General features: G+C 44.0%; 1 protein-coding gene across 12 annotated transcripts in view; it reads left to right on the forward strand.

Moving 5' to 3' along the window:
• Positions 1 to 14,684, forward strand: part of MTCL1 (microtubule crosslinking factor 1) — a 126,047-nt gene that overhangs the window by 94,129 nt on the left and 17,234 nt on the right. For all 12 annotated transcript variants that reach the window (XM_055238189.2, XM_055238214.2, XM_055238223.2 and 9 more), the window contains 2 exons: positions 6,686 to 6,853; positions 12,805 to 13,056. In XM_055238189.2, the coding sequence (XP_055094164.2) occupies positions 6,686 to 6,853; positions 12,805 to 13,056 (420 nt within the window). The remainder of the gene's footprint in view (positions 1 to 6,685; positions 6,854 to 12,804; positions 13,057 to 14,684) is intronic.

Genomic DNA, 14,684 nt, shown 5'->3' on the forward strand with positions numbered 1-14,684 from the left:
TGAGTATTAGCCAGGCAGCTGGGATGCAAGAGCCAGGGTACGTGTCTCACAGAGCTGCACAGAGCCGGGCCGTTCCAGAAACGCCGAGCACCTCGCAAGGCGATTAGTAGCATGGGAAACCTAGCCAAGCCATTTTCCCAAGGACAAGTTCTCAGTCACAATATTCCTCAGGCCTTGGTCTTTGCTTTGTGACGTATGGAACGTTCTCACAATTGAACTCAAGTAGATGGCAACATTTATCATGTCCACAGAGGTTTAAAAAAAACTGCATATACTGATCAACCTTGGGATGGCTCATAACAAATTATCAGGTTGGCAAACATTTGGCTCCACAGACGTTCCCTGTTTCCCAGTCTTCAGCCACATGAGCTCGCGGTCATGACCTGGTGCTCTAGGGCCACAGTGAATGCTTTCAGTTTCCCCAGCCATCCTGAAGAGCAGAGGCTGCGCACACGCACGAGGGAATCGTATAGTTTTCCTTGAGCTCCAAGACTTGCGCCACTGTGTTAAGCATTTGAGGCCAGCATTCCTAAGGCTGTTTATGCATTTCATGCTGATTAGTAATTCCTGGAATCCAGCTACTTCACACAAGGTGATTAATGGTGTGGGAATGATGGCCCTGGGGTGCCAACAGCTCATTTTCCCTGCTTGGATTAACTGATTTAAAAAGAAGTTACTTTTTCATTCAGGGATGTGACCTAATTCTCTTTATCGTTTAATAAAACAACTAAGTAAAAAAAAAAAAAAAAAGTGTGAAGAACCTAATATAAAATTCATAGCAAGAGCTGAAGGAATTGTATTTCATATTTAAGTCTTCACCTGCTACAGGTCACTGAAGAGCCTCATCCAGTCCAGCCTCAGGACTGAGTAGACTCCACTTCCCTGGACCTCTGCTCCTTGTCGGGGCTTCTGTGCTGCGTTAGGGCCTTCAGGGGCTGCCTGAAAAGTCAGCCTTTCTCCTGCAGACAGACAGCCCTTGGCTCCCTGGGCTTCCGGGGCTGTGGCTCTCTCCCAGGCCCCAGCAATCTTCCTTTCTGGCCATGCAGGCTGCCCACCTTTGCTTGCCCAAGATGAAAAACTTCCAGAAAGAGCACCCTTGCCAGAGGAGGCCTCACATCAGAACTGTGATCTGCCTGACTTTTTTTTTTTTTTTAAATTAGAAAGTTATCTTGAGCCTAGATGGTATTTACATTTCAATTTTGTACGTCATACCGTGATTCATTCTTCAGTTTATCCTGCAACTGGGAGGCCTCCCCTATAAGGCGTGCTACTCTTTCTGTAAAAGGAACCAGACCAGAGCTTAGGATCAAAAGCATTTTATCTTTGCCGTGTACTTGTGGTGGCAGTTGTTCTGTCACTCTTTAAGTAGCCCCTGCGTGAGGTAAAAATTCACATGTGCAGATGGGTGCTTGGTGAAAGGACTCTCCTTGCCCCATCCTACCTCCCAGAGTTAACCATGGCCAGCAGTTTGCCGCAGGCCTTCCAAAGCGTGTAACTAAGCCTGGGACCTCACAAATAAGTTTCTTCGCTAATGGCCACCTGATTTTCATCAGACTTGCCCTGGTTTCCTAAGCCTTTGGGCTGATAACTATGTTTACAGCTTATTAAATATGTGCCTCATTTATTCTTTCCCAGATCCACATTCATTCTTGGGAAGCTCTCAGTGACTTTTGTAGAGACCACAGCCCAGAGCCCTCCTGGACAGGATCACCGGGCAGACTCTTGGCCAGAGGGCAGAGGACTTCTGTGTGTAAATGACTCTAATTCCCATGATATTAATAGATTATATTTTCAGGGTCTGTCTTCAGTGGCCCATTCTCTGTAGGGGATAATGGTTTTTAGAAAAGAACTTTTCTGGATGTAACAATGAAGGTTACATTAAGGAGAACGACAAATGGCTCATTTATAAAAATGTTGCTGGCTGTGTGAATGTATCAATTCTAGCTAATCTCACAGTAAAGAATTTGTCCAGGGACTCCTGCTGGTGGAGGAGTTGCCTGTGTTGAATGCTAAGTGAGGTCTCAAAAAGGAGCTGTGCGTGCCTTGTAGGGGTCTGGGCAGCTACCGCATCGTTCTGGAATTCCCCTGCCTCTGTCAAGGAGCCTAAATAAACGTGGATACTGTCACCTCTATTTTGTGACTGGCGTTTTGTGAGTTAACCCATAGCAGTAGGTCAACATGTCTGTTCCAGCTTTAGATTAATCCTATCTCCAAAGTTAGTGGCTGTGATGCAAGCAAAGTAGACAGTGGTTGTTTAGCTCTTTTGTGGAGCTGCGATTTCACCTGATGAAATCTTAGAAATCTTAGGCAAGAACAATTTTGAAAATTAGCCAGCATTGCATCACAGATGCCTTGATACGTTACCTTGTCTACAAACTTCCATTTCACTTTCTATTAGTAATACTTATAAATAGACTTGGATAGATAGACTTGGATAGCAGTCTGATGGACCAAAGACCAGTTCTGAACCTCTTAAAAAGTTTGACGTATTATAGCACATTGTAAGTCTCACTCAAGAGAGCTGAGCTAGGTGAGGCTGTATTGCCCTTAGGCGGAGGAGAGGGAAATAGGTGGAAGCTTTTTATCCTGCTGCTTTGCTAGAAAATCAGCCAGCTGATCTCTGAATGAAAAGCCAGATTTTTGATTTGAAATTGACCTACACTCAACAAATGTACAAGCTAAAAGGTTGCATGGCTAGACCCCGGCACAAAAGGTTCAGAAAGCCGCTTGTCCAAGAAGACTTGCATCATAAAGACATCTCAATGGACCCGAGTCTTAATTTGATTCTTGACTTGATTTGGGTCATCTTTTTACCCAAAAGGTAACCCAGCAAGGGGTACCACCAGGGGAAAAAAAATAAGAGAAGTTAACTTTTAGGTATTCTCTCAGGATGACTCACTATCATTAATTTCCCTTGATAAGGGAAATGGAATTAGTTTCATGGGGATTAGATGGCTTCTGCAAGGTAAAGTTTAAAAAAAAAAGAAGAAAAAGAAAAAGCCTTGGCAGGGTATAACGTCAGAATTGAATATTCCTGGCTCGGTTTGTTGGCCTTGGAATGGGACAACCTGGACTGCAGTCCAGGATCTCACTTCCTTGACAGTGGGACCTTGGCCCTCAGTCACTCCAAGCCATAGTTCCTCCTCTGTAAAATGGGGAACATAGCATATGCACTCAAATTGATGTGACATATAAATAAGGTCATGTTGGTGAATAATTTAGTACACCCCCTGGCCACAGGAAACACCTATAATATTAGTAATTATTGTTACCATTTTTTTTTTTTGCCTGTGTGTGAAAGTCATTAGGAAAATCATGCCCATCTACGGCTCATTCTGGGTCTTCAGAAATGTTGACATGGACATCCACTTTTGCTCTTGTGTGCTAATGGCAGGAGCTGGCCTGGCTTCCTGCTGTGCCACATGCTGCTCTTGGGGAATGATGATAACAGGTACCAATAGCATTGAGCTGGGCTCTCTTGCTCCCTTTGGCCACCTTCACCCCAAAGCAATTCTGGAGCTCATTCCGCAATGATTAATATCATCCTGGTTGAATAGATCACTGTTTTGATTACTCTGATGCAAATGTGCATAAATCATTAAGGCATAAATTTTATTGAATTCAGTATCTGTTAAAGCCAAAAAGTACTTGCTTCCAGAGAAACCAAGTTTCCAATCTGCAAGAGAACTATACAGTTCTGATTCTAATGTCATGTGGTGTATGGGCCAAGAACAGCATAGGCTGATACCCTATGTAACTTGGCATTCATAGAAAACTATCGATTACATATAAGAATGTCTTGTATGGTTTTCTGCTTTCTCTTCAGTGAAAATTAAGTGACTACTCCAAAAACTGGATCAAAATTATTACCATTATTTTCTGCTTGAAATACTCTTGACTCAAAAAGCAGGGATTTTTAATTTAAAATCCAAAGATGAAACTCCCAAACAAATCTACCACAAAATGTATGTGATTATTCAGCAAATTCTATATGAAGATGTATATTTCTGAAAAGATTGTTGTGACACCTCTTGTCACTCAACTGTACTTATATAATTTTTAGATTTTTTTTTTTTGAAACAGGGTCTTGCTCTGTCACCTAGACCGGAGGGCAGTGGTGTGATCATAGCTCACTGTAACCTTGAACTCCTGGGCTCAAGTGATCCTCCCATCTCAGCCTCCTGAGTAGTTGGGACTACAGGCAAGAGTCACAACGCTAATTTTTAGGTACTTTTTGACGTGGAGTTTTAAAAACTGTTCTATGTTTGTTACAGCTTCACATATTTGGTGAGCATGTCTTTGACTATAGTGGTAATTTATTTCTATTCAGATGGTTGGTAAGAATGTATAAGACTCATAGATCGTTCCCTGTCTGCCGAGTTCTTCAAATGTTAACTGACTTTTACTCTTAATGCCTTTTGTCCCAGAGTTATTAAAGTAAAAATTGTTCCCTGTGAGAAAAAGAGCAATAAATATGAACAAACTGGCCTTTCTACTCCATCAAAAGTCCATTGTAGCTGGGCATGGTGGCTCATGCCTACAATCCCATTTTCTGAGGCTGAGGCAGGTGGATCAGTTGAGGTCAGAGTTTGAGACCAGCCTGAGCAACATGATGAAACCTTGTTTCTACAAAAAACACAAAAATTAGCTGGGCATGGCGGCACACGCCTATAGTCCCAGCTACTTGGGAGGCTGAGGTGGGAGGACTGCTTGAGCCCAGGAGGTTGAGGCTGCAGTGAGCCGTGATCCACTGCATTCTAGCCAGGGTGACAGAGTGAGACCTTGTCTCAGAAAAAAAAAAATCCACTTGATTAAATGCTGGAGACGACTATGGAGATCTCTATAGTAAATCTGCTCATATTAAAGAATTTCTCTTTTTAATACAACTTTATTTTTGAATATATATATATATATAAAATTTTAGGTTCAGGGGATACATGTGCAGGTTTATTATATGGTATATTGCATGATGCTGAGGTGTGGGCTTCTAATGACCCCATCACCTAAGTAGTGAACATAGTACCCAATAGGTAGTTTTTCAACCCTTGCCCCTCTCCTTGCAACCCCTTTTGGAATCCCCAGTGTCTGTTGTTCCCATCTCTGTCTGAGTATACCCACTGTTTGGCTCCCACATATAAGTGAGAACATGCGGTATTTGGTTTTCTGTTCCTGCATTAACTTGCTGAGGATAATGGCCTCCAGCTGCATCCATGTTGCTGCAAAAGCCATGATTTCATTCTTTTTTGTGGCTGCACAATTTTATGTAAATACAAACATCCATCCAAAGTATCTTAAATTCCTCCATATATATTTAACCATTTTTGTGTATGTTTAGTGGATCAACTAGATGGATTTAGAAGCATGACTGCTGAGTGAAGGCCAGTGTGTGTGCAGAACCTGAAGGAGGGGTCCCAGTGTACTTGCTGAACCAGGGAGGAGAAGTTTATCAAGTTTAGGGGATGAGGAATTCTGAGAGGGTGGGGCTCTGTTTTTTCATAGTAGAGCTTATCTATATCCAGTGGGACTTAGAGAGCTTTTATAACTCCTGCTTCATAAATGCACCAGAAAAGAATGCTCTGAGACCGCCCTGAGAGCTTGCAATGTGCTTTCAGTGCTGGTTGGAAGAGATGGGCTCACGAGGCTTTTATTATCAAGGTACCATAATTGATTCAGCATGTTTCATTCATTTGGCCAAACCTTTCTGATATAATGCCCTTGCTGAAATGTACTAAGACAGAAATCATGCCTTTGAAATTTGACTTCAAAGGGCTGGGCAGGTTTCAGAACATATAAACCATTTTAAGTTAGATATAAGCAGATTAGTAATAAAAATCCACTCTTCATTTACCAGACACATTTGCATGCTTAACATGAGCCAAGGGTTGTGCCAAATACTGGAAATGTGAGGGTGGGTCTGGCTTGTCTCTTTCCAAGAGGCAGAAAAGTGGGGGCTGGTAGTTCCATCTCAAGGGACCACAATAAAGCCTTCATGAACAGGTTACCCATTTCACCTTTGGCTTTAATTATTCAACATCAAAATGTTGAATAATTAAACCCACCCACCCACAGTGGCCACGTGTGTCATATCTTTGACCTTTTAGTAACCACCAATCAGAGTCTGATCACCGTGTGTGCATAGGAGTTCTTGGTCTTTATTAATTCTCCTCTAGTGCAACATCTGGCACTAGAATGGCAGCATATATGTAGGTGAGTGTGTAGGTCTTGTCATATCTGCACCCTCGTGACAGTCTTGTCAGCCCAACTCAGTGTTCTGGACATCCAAAGTCACACAGTGACTGGCAGCCCTGGCTTTGGGGGTTCCCTGTGGCCTCCTGCAGTTTCCTTGCTCCTGCTCCTCAGGGCCCACAGCACCTCTGTGGCAGGTTCCCACAGTGCCAGCCCAGGTTCCAGCGTCTGAACACAGCTGCCAGGTCACCAGGGCAGCCTTCCTTCTACGTTCCTCCTGATCAAACAGGCCCTCAGTCTCAGGCCCAGGAGACTGATGGCCAGCAACGGGGACCCTTTGCTCCCTGGCTAACTGCAGACTCCCCACCCACCCTGCACCCACTGCCAGCAGCACCTGGGAAACAGCCCCCACACCACCTTGGTGGCCAGAATTTCTCCTCTTCTGACCTGAAAAATACACTTAAAGGAGGTGGTGGAGCCTGACTCAGTGTTCCCACAGGTGGTGGAAAACCAGCAGCTGTTCAGCGCCTTCAAGGCCTTGCTGGAGGACTTCCGTGCGGAGCTGCGGGAGGACGAGCGTGCCCGACTACGGCTGCAGCAGCAATATGCCAGCGACAAGGCGGCCTGGGACGTGGAGTGGGCCGTGCTCAAGTGCCGTCTGGAACAGGTACCACCCTCCCAGGTCTCCCTCGATCCTGACTGTGTGTCTCTGCTGTGCAGGATGTGTGGTGGGGAGTGGGCACAGAGAGATTCAGAACCATGGGCTTCTTGTCCAGGAAAAAAGAGAGGAGTGGCTGCTTGTGTCTCTTCTTAAAGTGCAGAGGCCCCATTTTCCCTGATGTCTCCTCTCCCAAGTATGCAGTACGGCCTCCACCAAGCAGCATTTTCAGAGCAGCATGTATTCTCCCATTCCACATTAAACAAGCTTGTAGTTGGCTCCATCAGAGGATGGCCAAGCTGAAGCTGTCATCACACTGAGCTGACATAACTCTAGACAGGAGCAAAGCAAAAGCAGACTGTGGATTAGTTGTCTTTGAAAAAGGTAAATGCATGCTTTCATTGGGATTTTTCGAAATATCAAAAGAACTTGGAGACTTCCCACTGCATGCCCAAGAATTCTAATACATTTCAGTCTCCTTATTTATATCAAAGGAAACTGAGGCCCAGAAGAAACAGCTCAGCTCAGATCACAGAGCCATGTAGTGCTAGGGCAGGAAGAGAGCCCAGGTTTCCTGCCTCCACCGCACACCACAGAGGGAAGCCCCTCTGAAGTCTTACACCACAGCCATAGGAGTTAAGATCAGACATAACAAGAAACATCCTTTCCTAAGTGTTTCTTCCTTGGAAACCATTGAATGTCATGTGACTCCCTGCATGGTATCTGCTGCTGAGAGCGTCTCTCGAGGTTTCTTCCAGCCCCTTGATCATGAGGAGGGAGGGAAGGTCTGTGTATCCTTGGTAATCTATTTGCCAGACTCTATTTTGAGGCAAACCATAAAGTAAGTAAAATTTTATAGGAATTGGCCTGGTCATGAAGGGAATAGAATGGCCTGGTCATGAAGGGAATAGAATTGCCTGGAAAGGAGACCCCTGTCACATGGTCTTGATGAAAGATGAAAAAGGCTTGATGTGTAAAAAAAAAAAAAAAAAAAAAACTCCAACTCTCCTGGTACCCACAAGTTCCCCTGCATTTCCACCTGGCCGCAGCAAGCAGTGATGCTGAGCTGATAGCCCTGGGTGGGGCAGGGACACAGCCTTGCAGGCCTGGGCATCAAGTGAGAGAGCAGCTGGCCTGATTGTGGCTCCTGCCTGCCGCCTGTGGGGGTTTTGACCTAGATGCTCTGTTTATCTTAGTCCCCAGTCTGCAGCATCAGCAGTGGAGGAGAAATGACTAAGCACAGTCTCTGATGAGCTGCCTTTAACCCTATTTAAAAAATATGTTTATAGGGGGAGCTAAGTGTTTTCAAAGCCCGAACTGTAGCTAAAGAAGGGAGGTGTAATCTTCGATGCAAGCCAGTTTCAAAACATTTCATCTTTGTTTTATAGGAACGTAGTATCCACCCACAGGTTTGCTACAAATAAACCCTCAGGGAGAGTCCCTAAATACCAAAAAATAAAGCTAGAACTTCAAGCCCAGAAGCCAGGTGGTAATAGGTAGAGGGTTTATCTTCTGCCCAAATCATTTAGAAAGTTTCGTAAGCATTTGCAACCCAGGAAGCAATGAATATGGGATGATGCTAGCCCATTTGTAATAATCCCATATTTACCCTCTTCTACTTAAATGCAAAACAGTTTAATTCTGCTACAAGTTACCTTCTTTCAGTGGAGCCCACGTTGATAACACTTCCCAAGTCCACGATTCCTTTAGCAGACTCCTAAGTCAGACCTTGCTCTAAATGTTGAAGATCCAGCTACAAATCAGATGTTCCTTGAAGGGGTTCTCAGTGCAGTGAGGGACCTAGACAAGTGCTGTCCTTTATAACAGCGTGGAAAGTGCCCACCAGGCTTTCGCATATAGGCTGTCAGGGAACAGGAACGTGCAAGGCACATGCCTTGGCTTGAGAATTCAGGGAAGGCTGTGAAAGTCCTGCTGAGAAAAATCTCAAAGGATGGACAAGAACTGGAACATGGAAAAGGAGAGAAAGGAAGTTTCAGGCAAAAGAAAAAAAAAAGTATCGTGAAGAAAGGAGCATGGTTCGTTTGAGAAGCTTAGGTATGAGGGGAAAGAATAATATTTAAGGAATTGATACTTTAATCCTAATTTTATCATGAAAGTTTAGATTCCCTTTTTCAAAAGATTATTCTGGCTTCAAAATAGAGAATGGATTAGGAGCCATTAGAATTGAATGGATTAACCTGGGGTTAATGGTCTATAGACTGAAATCAGGGAATTGCTGAACTAGAATAGGAAAGAGATGCACTAACTTTCCACTAAAATTTAGCGTGTCCTCCAGTTATAAACATAGGCAACAAGCCCAACAGAAATCACGGATCTTTTTGAAAGGAAGTATGGAATGAAAGAATAAAAAGTAATCACACATCTCTCCATTTCCTGTTACAATTGTTGTGGATATCCCAGAATTAACATTGAGGAGGAGACTTTTGGCTTCACCAGGCTGCCACCTGGGTCCACAGTAAAAACGTTGAGGAGCCCTGGGTTGCAGAGACTGGAGGTGAGAGCGGTGACTCTGAAGTAAAGCAGCAGCAGTGGAGAAGGAGTGGAGGGCACACATCTGAAAAAAATGGAGCGAGTAGGGAGTGGCCGGGCCTGGTGGCCGGTTCATGAGACGCCATGGAGCAACAGGCACCTCGCACGGCTCTCAGGTTTCTAGTACGGGTGCCTGGGCGATGGGCCATCGCTGAGACAGGAACACACAGAGAGAACCAGTTGGGATGGAAAGGAGACAGGTTGGATTTAAGGTGTGTGTCATCACAGGCACTGGGACTTGAAAAGGGCTGGGCTGAAGACATATCCCTGGGTGTGAATGAGGAGGTGGGAGGCAGGGCCATGGAGGACTCTCCAGGACTGTGCACAGAATGAGAGGAACTCAGAAGGAACCAAAATATTCATTTTCCAGAAATTATTGGAGGGAGAAGAGATTGGAAAGGAGCAGCCAGAGAAATTTATGAAAATCCAAAGCAAATGCTGTCCCAGAAGCCAAAGGGAGAGACACCATGGCGTTCCAAGTGGAGTTGAGCGATATCAGATGCTTTGAAGAGGACAGGACAGATGAACGATAAAAAGTTTTGTTGAACTTGGCAGTGAGGAGGTCACTGGAAAACTTGACAAGAACAGTTGCCGTCAGGTGTGGGGCTGAAGCACTGTGCGCTGTGCCGAGGGACAGAAGTTGAGTTTGGCAGCGAAGGGGAAAGAAGGAGCACAGACAGTGCAGTAACAGGAGCCGTGGGGTCACGGGGATGCCTGTCCAGTGAGACCTGACAGTGTAGGGCCACTGATGACACAAGGTCCCTCAGTAGGCGGGGGATTGGGCTCTAAGCATTGAGGGGAGGGGGTGACCCTGACTATGAGAGACCTGAGAGGTGTGGACACAGAGGAGTTTGTGGGCAGAAGAAATGCCCCTTCACTGTCTTCACAAAGCAGGTGAGCAGAGGTGATGTGGGGCCCAGAAAGCGTACGCTGCATGAGGAGATTCTAAAGAGAGGACCTGTTGGTGGCTGGAAGCATCTACAAGTGAACAGATGTACCTGCGCGGGGCTCAGCGGCCTGTCTTTCATTCTGGGTTACGTGGACTTCCAGCAGCTCTTTTAAACTGGGATTTTGTGGTGCTTGGTGCTTTTCTGGTAGTCTTCTGATTAACTAACACTGGAGGTTTCTCCCCTCTTTTGTTTCTGCATTCTTTCTACTTAAAAAAAGTTTTATTTTCCCCAGATTTACATTTTATAAATAATTGATCAAGAAGCATCACCACTGACCCGCGCCTGTGGCTGTTATCTGCTTCCTCAAGCCTTTCCCTGCTTTCTCTCCAAGAAGGCCTGAGTTCCACTCAGATTCAGGGACAAAACAGTGGCTCTCCCTGCTTAATGAAGGGTTTGCCTTTATTACAGAGGCAAGATTCGATGTTAGCTCTCTCCCAGTGAGTCCCTTGTGGGCAAAAACTTTCAGTTTAACTAAGCACACCACTCAGCAGCCTGTCTTAGTCCGTTTACTCTTGCTATAAAGGAATACCTGAGGCTGGGTAATTTATTTAACAACAAGGTTTATTTAGCTTACAGTTCTGCAAGCTGCACAAGAAGCATGGTGCCAGCATCTGCTACTGGAGAGGGCCAGGCTGCTTCCACTCAGCAAAAGGCAAAGGGGAGCCGATGTGTGCAGATCACATGGCAAGAAAGAAAGTACAGGTGAACGGATGTGCCAGGCTCTTTTAAACAACTAGCTCTTAAAGAAATAATAGAGGGAGAAGTTACTCACTCCCCGCCCCAGGGCATGAATCTATTCATGAACAGTCCACCCCCATGACCCGGACACCTCCCACTAGGCCCCATCTCCAACACTGGGGATCAGATTTCAACATGAAGTTTGGGGGACAAACATCCAAACTACAGCACTGATACAGACATCTTTCTAAATATAATAATACTGGGTAGTTTAAGTCATTAATCTATATATATATATATATATATATATATATATATATATATAGTCTCAAAAAAGTTAAAAGAATCTGTTCAGACATGGATAATCAGCTATGAATTATTTTAGTGGGTCTTGAAGTAACTCATTTTAAGAAAGTTAATTGAACTCTACATATGAATAATGGTTACTGACTTACCATGTCCCTTAGGCAAGTCCCTAAAGCACTGAGCTGCCATTTCTTCACAAATAAACTGGGAATAAGGATACCTATACGTATTTACAGGATTGCAGTAGACACCAAATGAGGCAATCTATGTGAAAGGCCTTCCTTTGAAAAGTATACAATTTGTTAAAATTGTGCACTTAATAAAATATAAGAGATTGCTTATGAGGATAAAAACAAGACACTGAACAGCAAGCTGTTGTGCAGTTTTAGTGTTTGCTGTGCAGTTTTAGTGTTTGCCCTAGGGTTTATAATATACATATTTAATTAATCAGAGTCTACCTTGAAATCCTATTAGGCTACTTTTCATGCTGCCTGAGGAAATTGCAACAGTATATTCCCAGTTCCTTCCCATCCTCTGTGCTATTGCTGTCATAGTTTACCTCTACATATTCTGTAAACACAGAACACATTGTAACAATTTTTGCTTTAGATAATCAAATATTAAAACAGAAATAATGAGTTTTATATTTACATAGATGCCATTTCCAGTGTTTATTTTCTGTATAGATCGAAGTACCAGTTGGTATATTCCTTCTGCCTAAAGAACTTCCTTTTTCATTTCCTGAAGTGCAGGTCTGTTGGCAATGGGTTTTTTTTGTTTGTTTGTTTTTTTCAGTTTTCATTTGTTGAAAAGTGTTTTCCTTCTTCTTTGAAAGATACTGTTTCTGCGTACAGAATTGTGTCTAGGTTGAGATCGTTTTTCTTGCAGCACTTTAGATGCCACTCCATCATCTTCTGACTTGCAAAGTTTCTGATGAGAAGTCTCTTGGAATTCTCGTCTTTGTGCCTCTATGACATGTGTCATTTTTTCCTGTCTTTTAAGGTCTTCTCTTTGGTTTTCACAAGTTTGATTACATAAGATGGAGAATCTTGTTTGGTTTTGATATTTAACCTCCTGGGTATTTGACAAATATTTATTGAAAACTATTAGGTTCTGTCACTGTCCCATCCCTAGGTTCCATATAGGAGCTAAGGATGTAGGGACAGACATGGTACCTGCCCACAAGGAGTTACACAGAAGTACAGGCAAGAGATAGTGGTGACTTAGACTAGGAAAGTGCAGCGGGGAAGCTGGCCATGGGAAGCCCAGTTTACTCACCGCTTAACATTCTTTGTGACTGTCTGTGTCAAGCGCTCTTAATTAGGACTTTAAAAATAAAATTTGTTTATACTATGGGATTGGTCAAATCTTGGTTTAAACATGTTTCCAGGGATCACATGTTAAATGTGCTGAGACTTCATCCTTGAATGCAAGACTTGTCAGAGAGGGAATTCCTAAGTCTGTTCTCCTTGACAGCTGGAAGAGAAGACTGAGAACAAGTTGGGAGAACTAGGCTCCTCCGCTGAGAGCAAGGGGGCCTTGAAGGAGAGAGAGGTGCACCAGAAGCTCCTGGCTGACAGTCACAGCCTGGTCATGGACCTGCGCTGGCAGATCCATCACAGCGAGAAGAACTGGAACCGGGAGAAGGTGGAACTTCTCGACCGCCTGGACAGAGATCGGCAGGAGTGGGAGCGGCAGAAGAAGGAACTCTTGTGGAGGATAGAGCAGGTAAGGAGGCACCCCGGGGCCCTGGAGCATAGGCACAGAGTGTAGACTACTCACTGGACCCAGAAAGCAAAAACACTAGGCTGCTTCGTGGTCCTTGCAGCGTCAGGATGCATGGGCTTCCAAAGGAAGAGCGAGGAATACTAGAATTGCTTGTGTTGGAGACCTAGGCGCATGCCTCTCCGTGACACAGATCTTTTCATTGCAAAGTTCATAGGTAAGTCTCCTATGTGTACATGTGGTAGTGGCAGAGCCGGGTGGGTGGGGGTTGTGGGGGGGGATAACTTTTTAAAGGAATTTAAAGACTAAACTGGAAAGAAGAGGTTATTTCAGGTCTTATTCAGTTGAAAACAAACTATAACTTTTAAGTTTGTCACTAAAGATGTGGTCACAGTGACTGCTCCAACTTGAATGGAATTGTTGTCATTAGAAAAGAAATTGGTGAATTCAGGTGGAAGTCAGGCTGTTTGCTGGTGAGTGTTCCTGCTGTGGATATTGCTGAGCTGTGATTAGATGGACCATAGTCAAGAGAGGTAGCTGGTAGCTCATCATCTTCAGCTAAACAAACAATTCAGAAACTCAGATGAATTTGGGGAGGAGGGGGGGTAGTCATTTTTCTGCCAATATAACCATTCTCTGTATTGCATCAGACTTAAAACAGTTTGCATAGTTGCAGTAGTTCCTGAGGGATACACAAATTAAATTGATGAAGATTTGGAATTCTTCCCTGGCTGGATTTTTACATAGTATACATTTTGTTTATTTCAGCCAGTCACACACTTATAAATTTATGAGGTCTCAAGGAAATGTATTAATCAGTAAGAAATTGGGCTCAAGAAAAATAACCTCGTTACTCTATTTTAAATACCCATAGAGCCTTTTGAAAAATGTGCTCTATTATCCATAGACATGGTGCCTGTGTTATGCAGGTACAATGACAAAGGTGAGTGTATGCATATGTTGGATAGGGAGGGAGGCAGAATGAACTAAATGGTAAAAAAGACCAAGAGCCTTTGGCTTGGAAACCACTAAGAAGAATAGAATACACTGCAGGTGAGCTATGATCCCCACTGCATTCCAGCCTGGGTGACAGACCGAGACCCCGTCTCCAAAAAACGAAAGAAGGAAAGTACACTGCAGATAGAAAAGCTGAAACGCTTCATAGGTTTGACCACTTACACAAATGAGTCACCTTACTAATCTTTGATATTCCCCAAATCCTATCAAGAGGAATGCTGGCCATTTCCTTTCTGGCTTGGAAATGCAGCACTTGTGAAGAGTCTCCTGTATTAAATCTCCTGTGTGTCTGTGCTCTATGATTAGGTGGAAATTTTAGGGATAGAAGTGGCATATATTCTTTAAAAATGGCCACTAATTTATTATATCCAACTTAGTTGACCGGTGTCACAGTAACTCCAGGCAACTTGTCGCCAGGGAGCTTCATTCTTGGCCCGTGCTCTAGGGCCACTCACTTTTTACATCCCTCCTGTACCCCAGTGAGGCCATCATGATCCCTGCCATGCCCGCTTTAGGGTGCCCTTCACCTGTTAGCCATGGTGGCTTGTTGGACTTGTCACAGGCTTCATTTCTTTGGGAAGTCACACCTTGGATATAAATTAAGCAAGTCTTTT

Source organism: Symphalangus syndactylus, chromosome 1 (assembly GCF_028878055.3).
Source record: "Symphalangus syndactylus isolate Jambi chromosome 1, NHGRI_mSymSyn1-v2.1_pri, whole genome shotgun sequence".
Classification (NCBI taxonomy): domain Eukaryota; kingdom Metazoa; phylum Chordata; class Mammalia; order Primates; family Hylobatidae; genus Symphalangus; species Symphalangus syndactylus.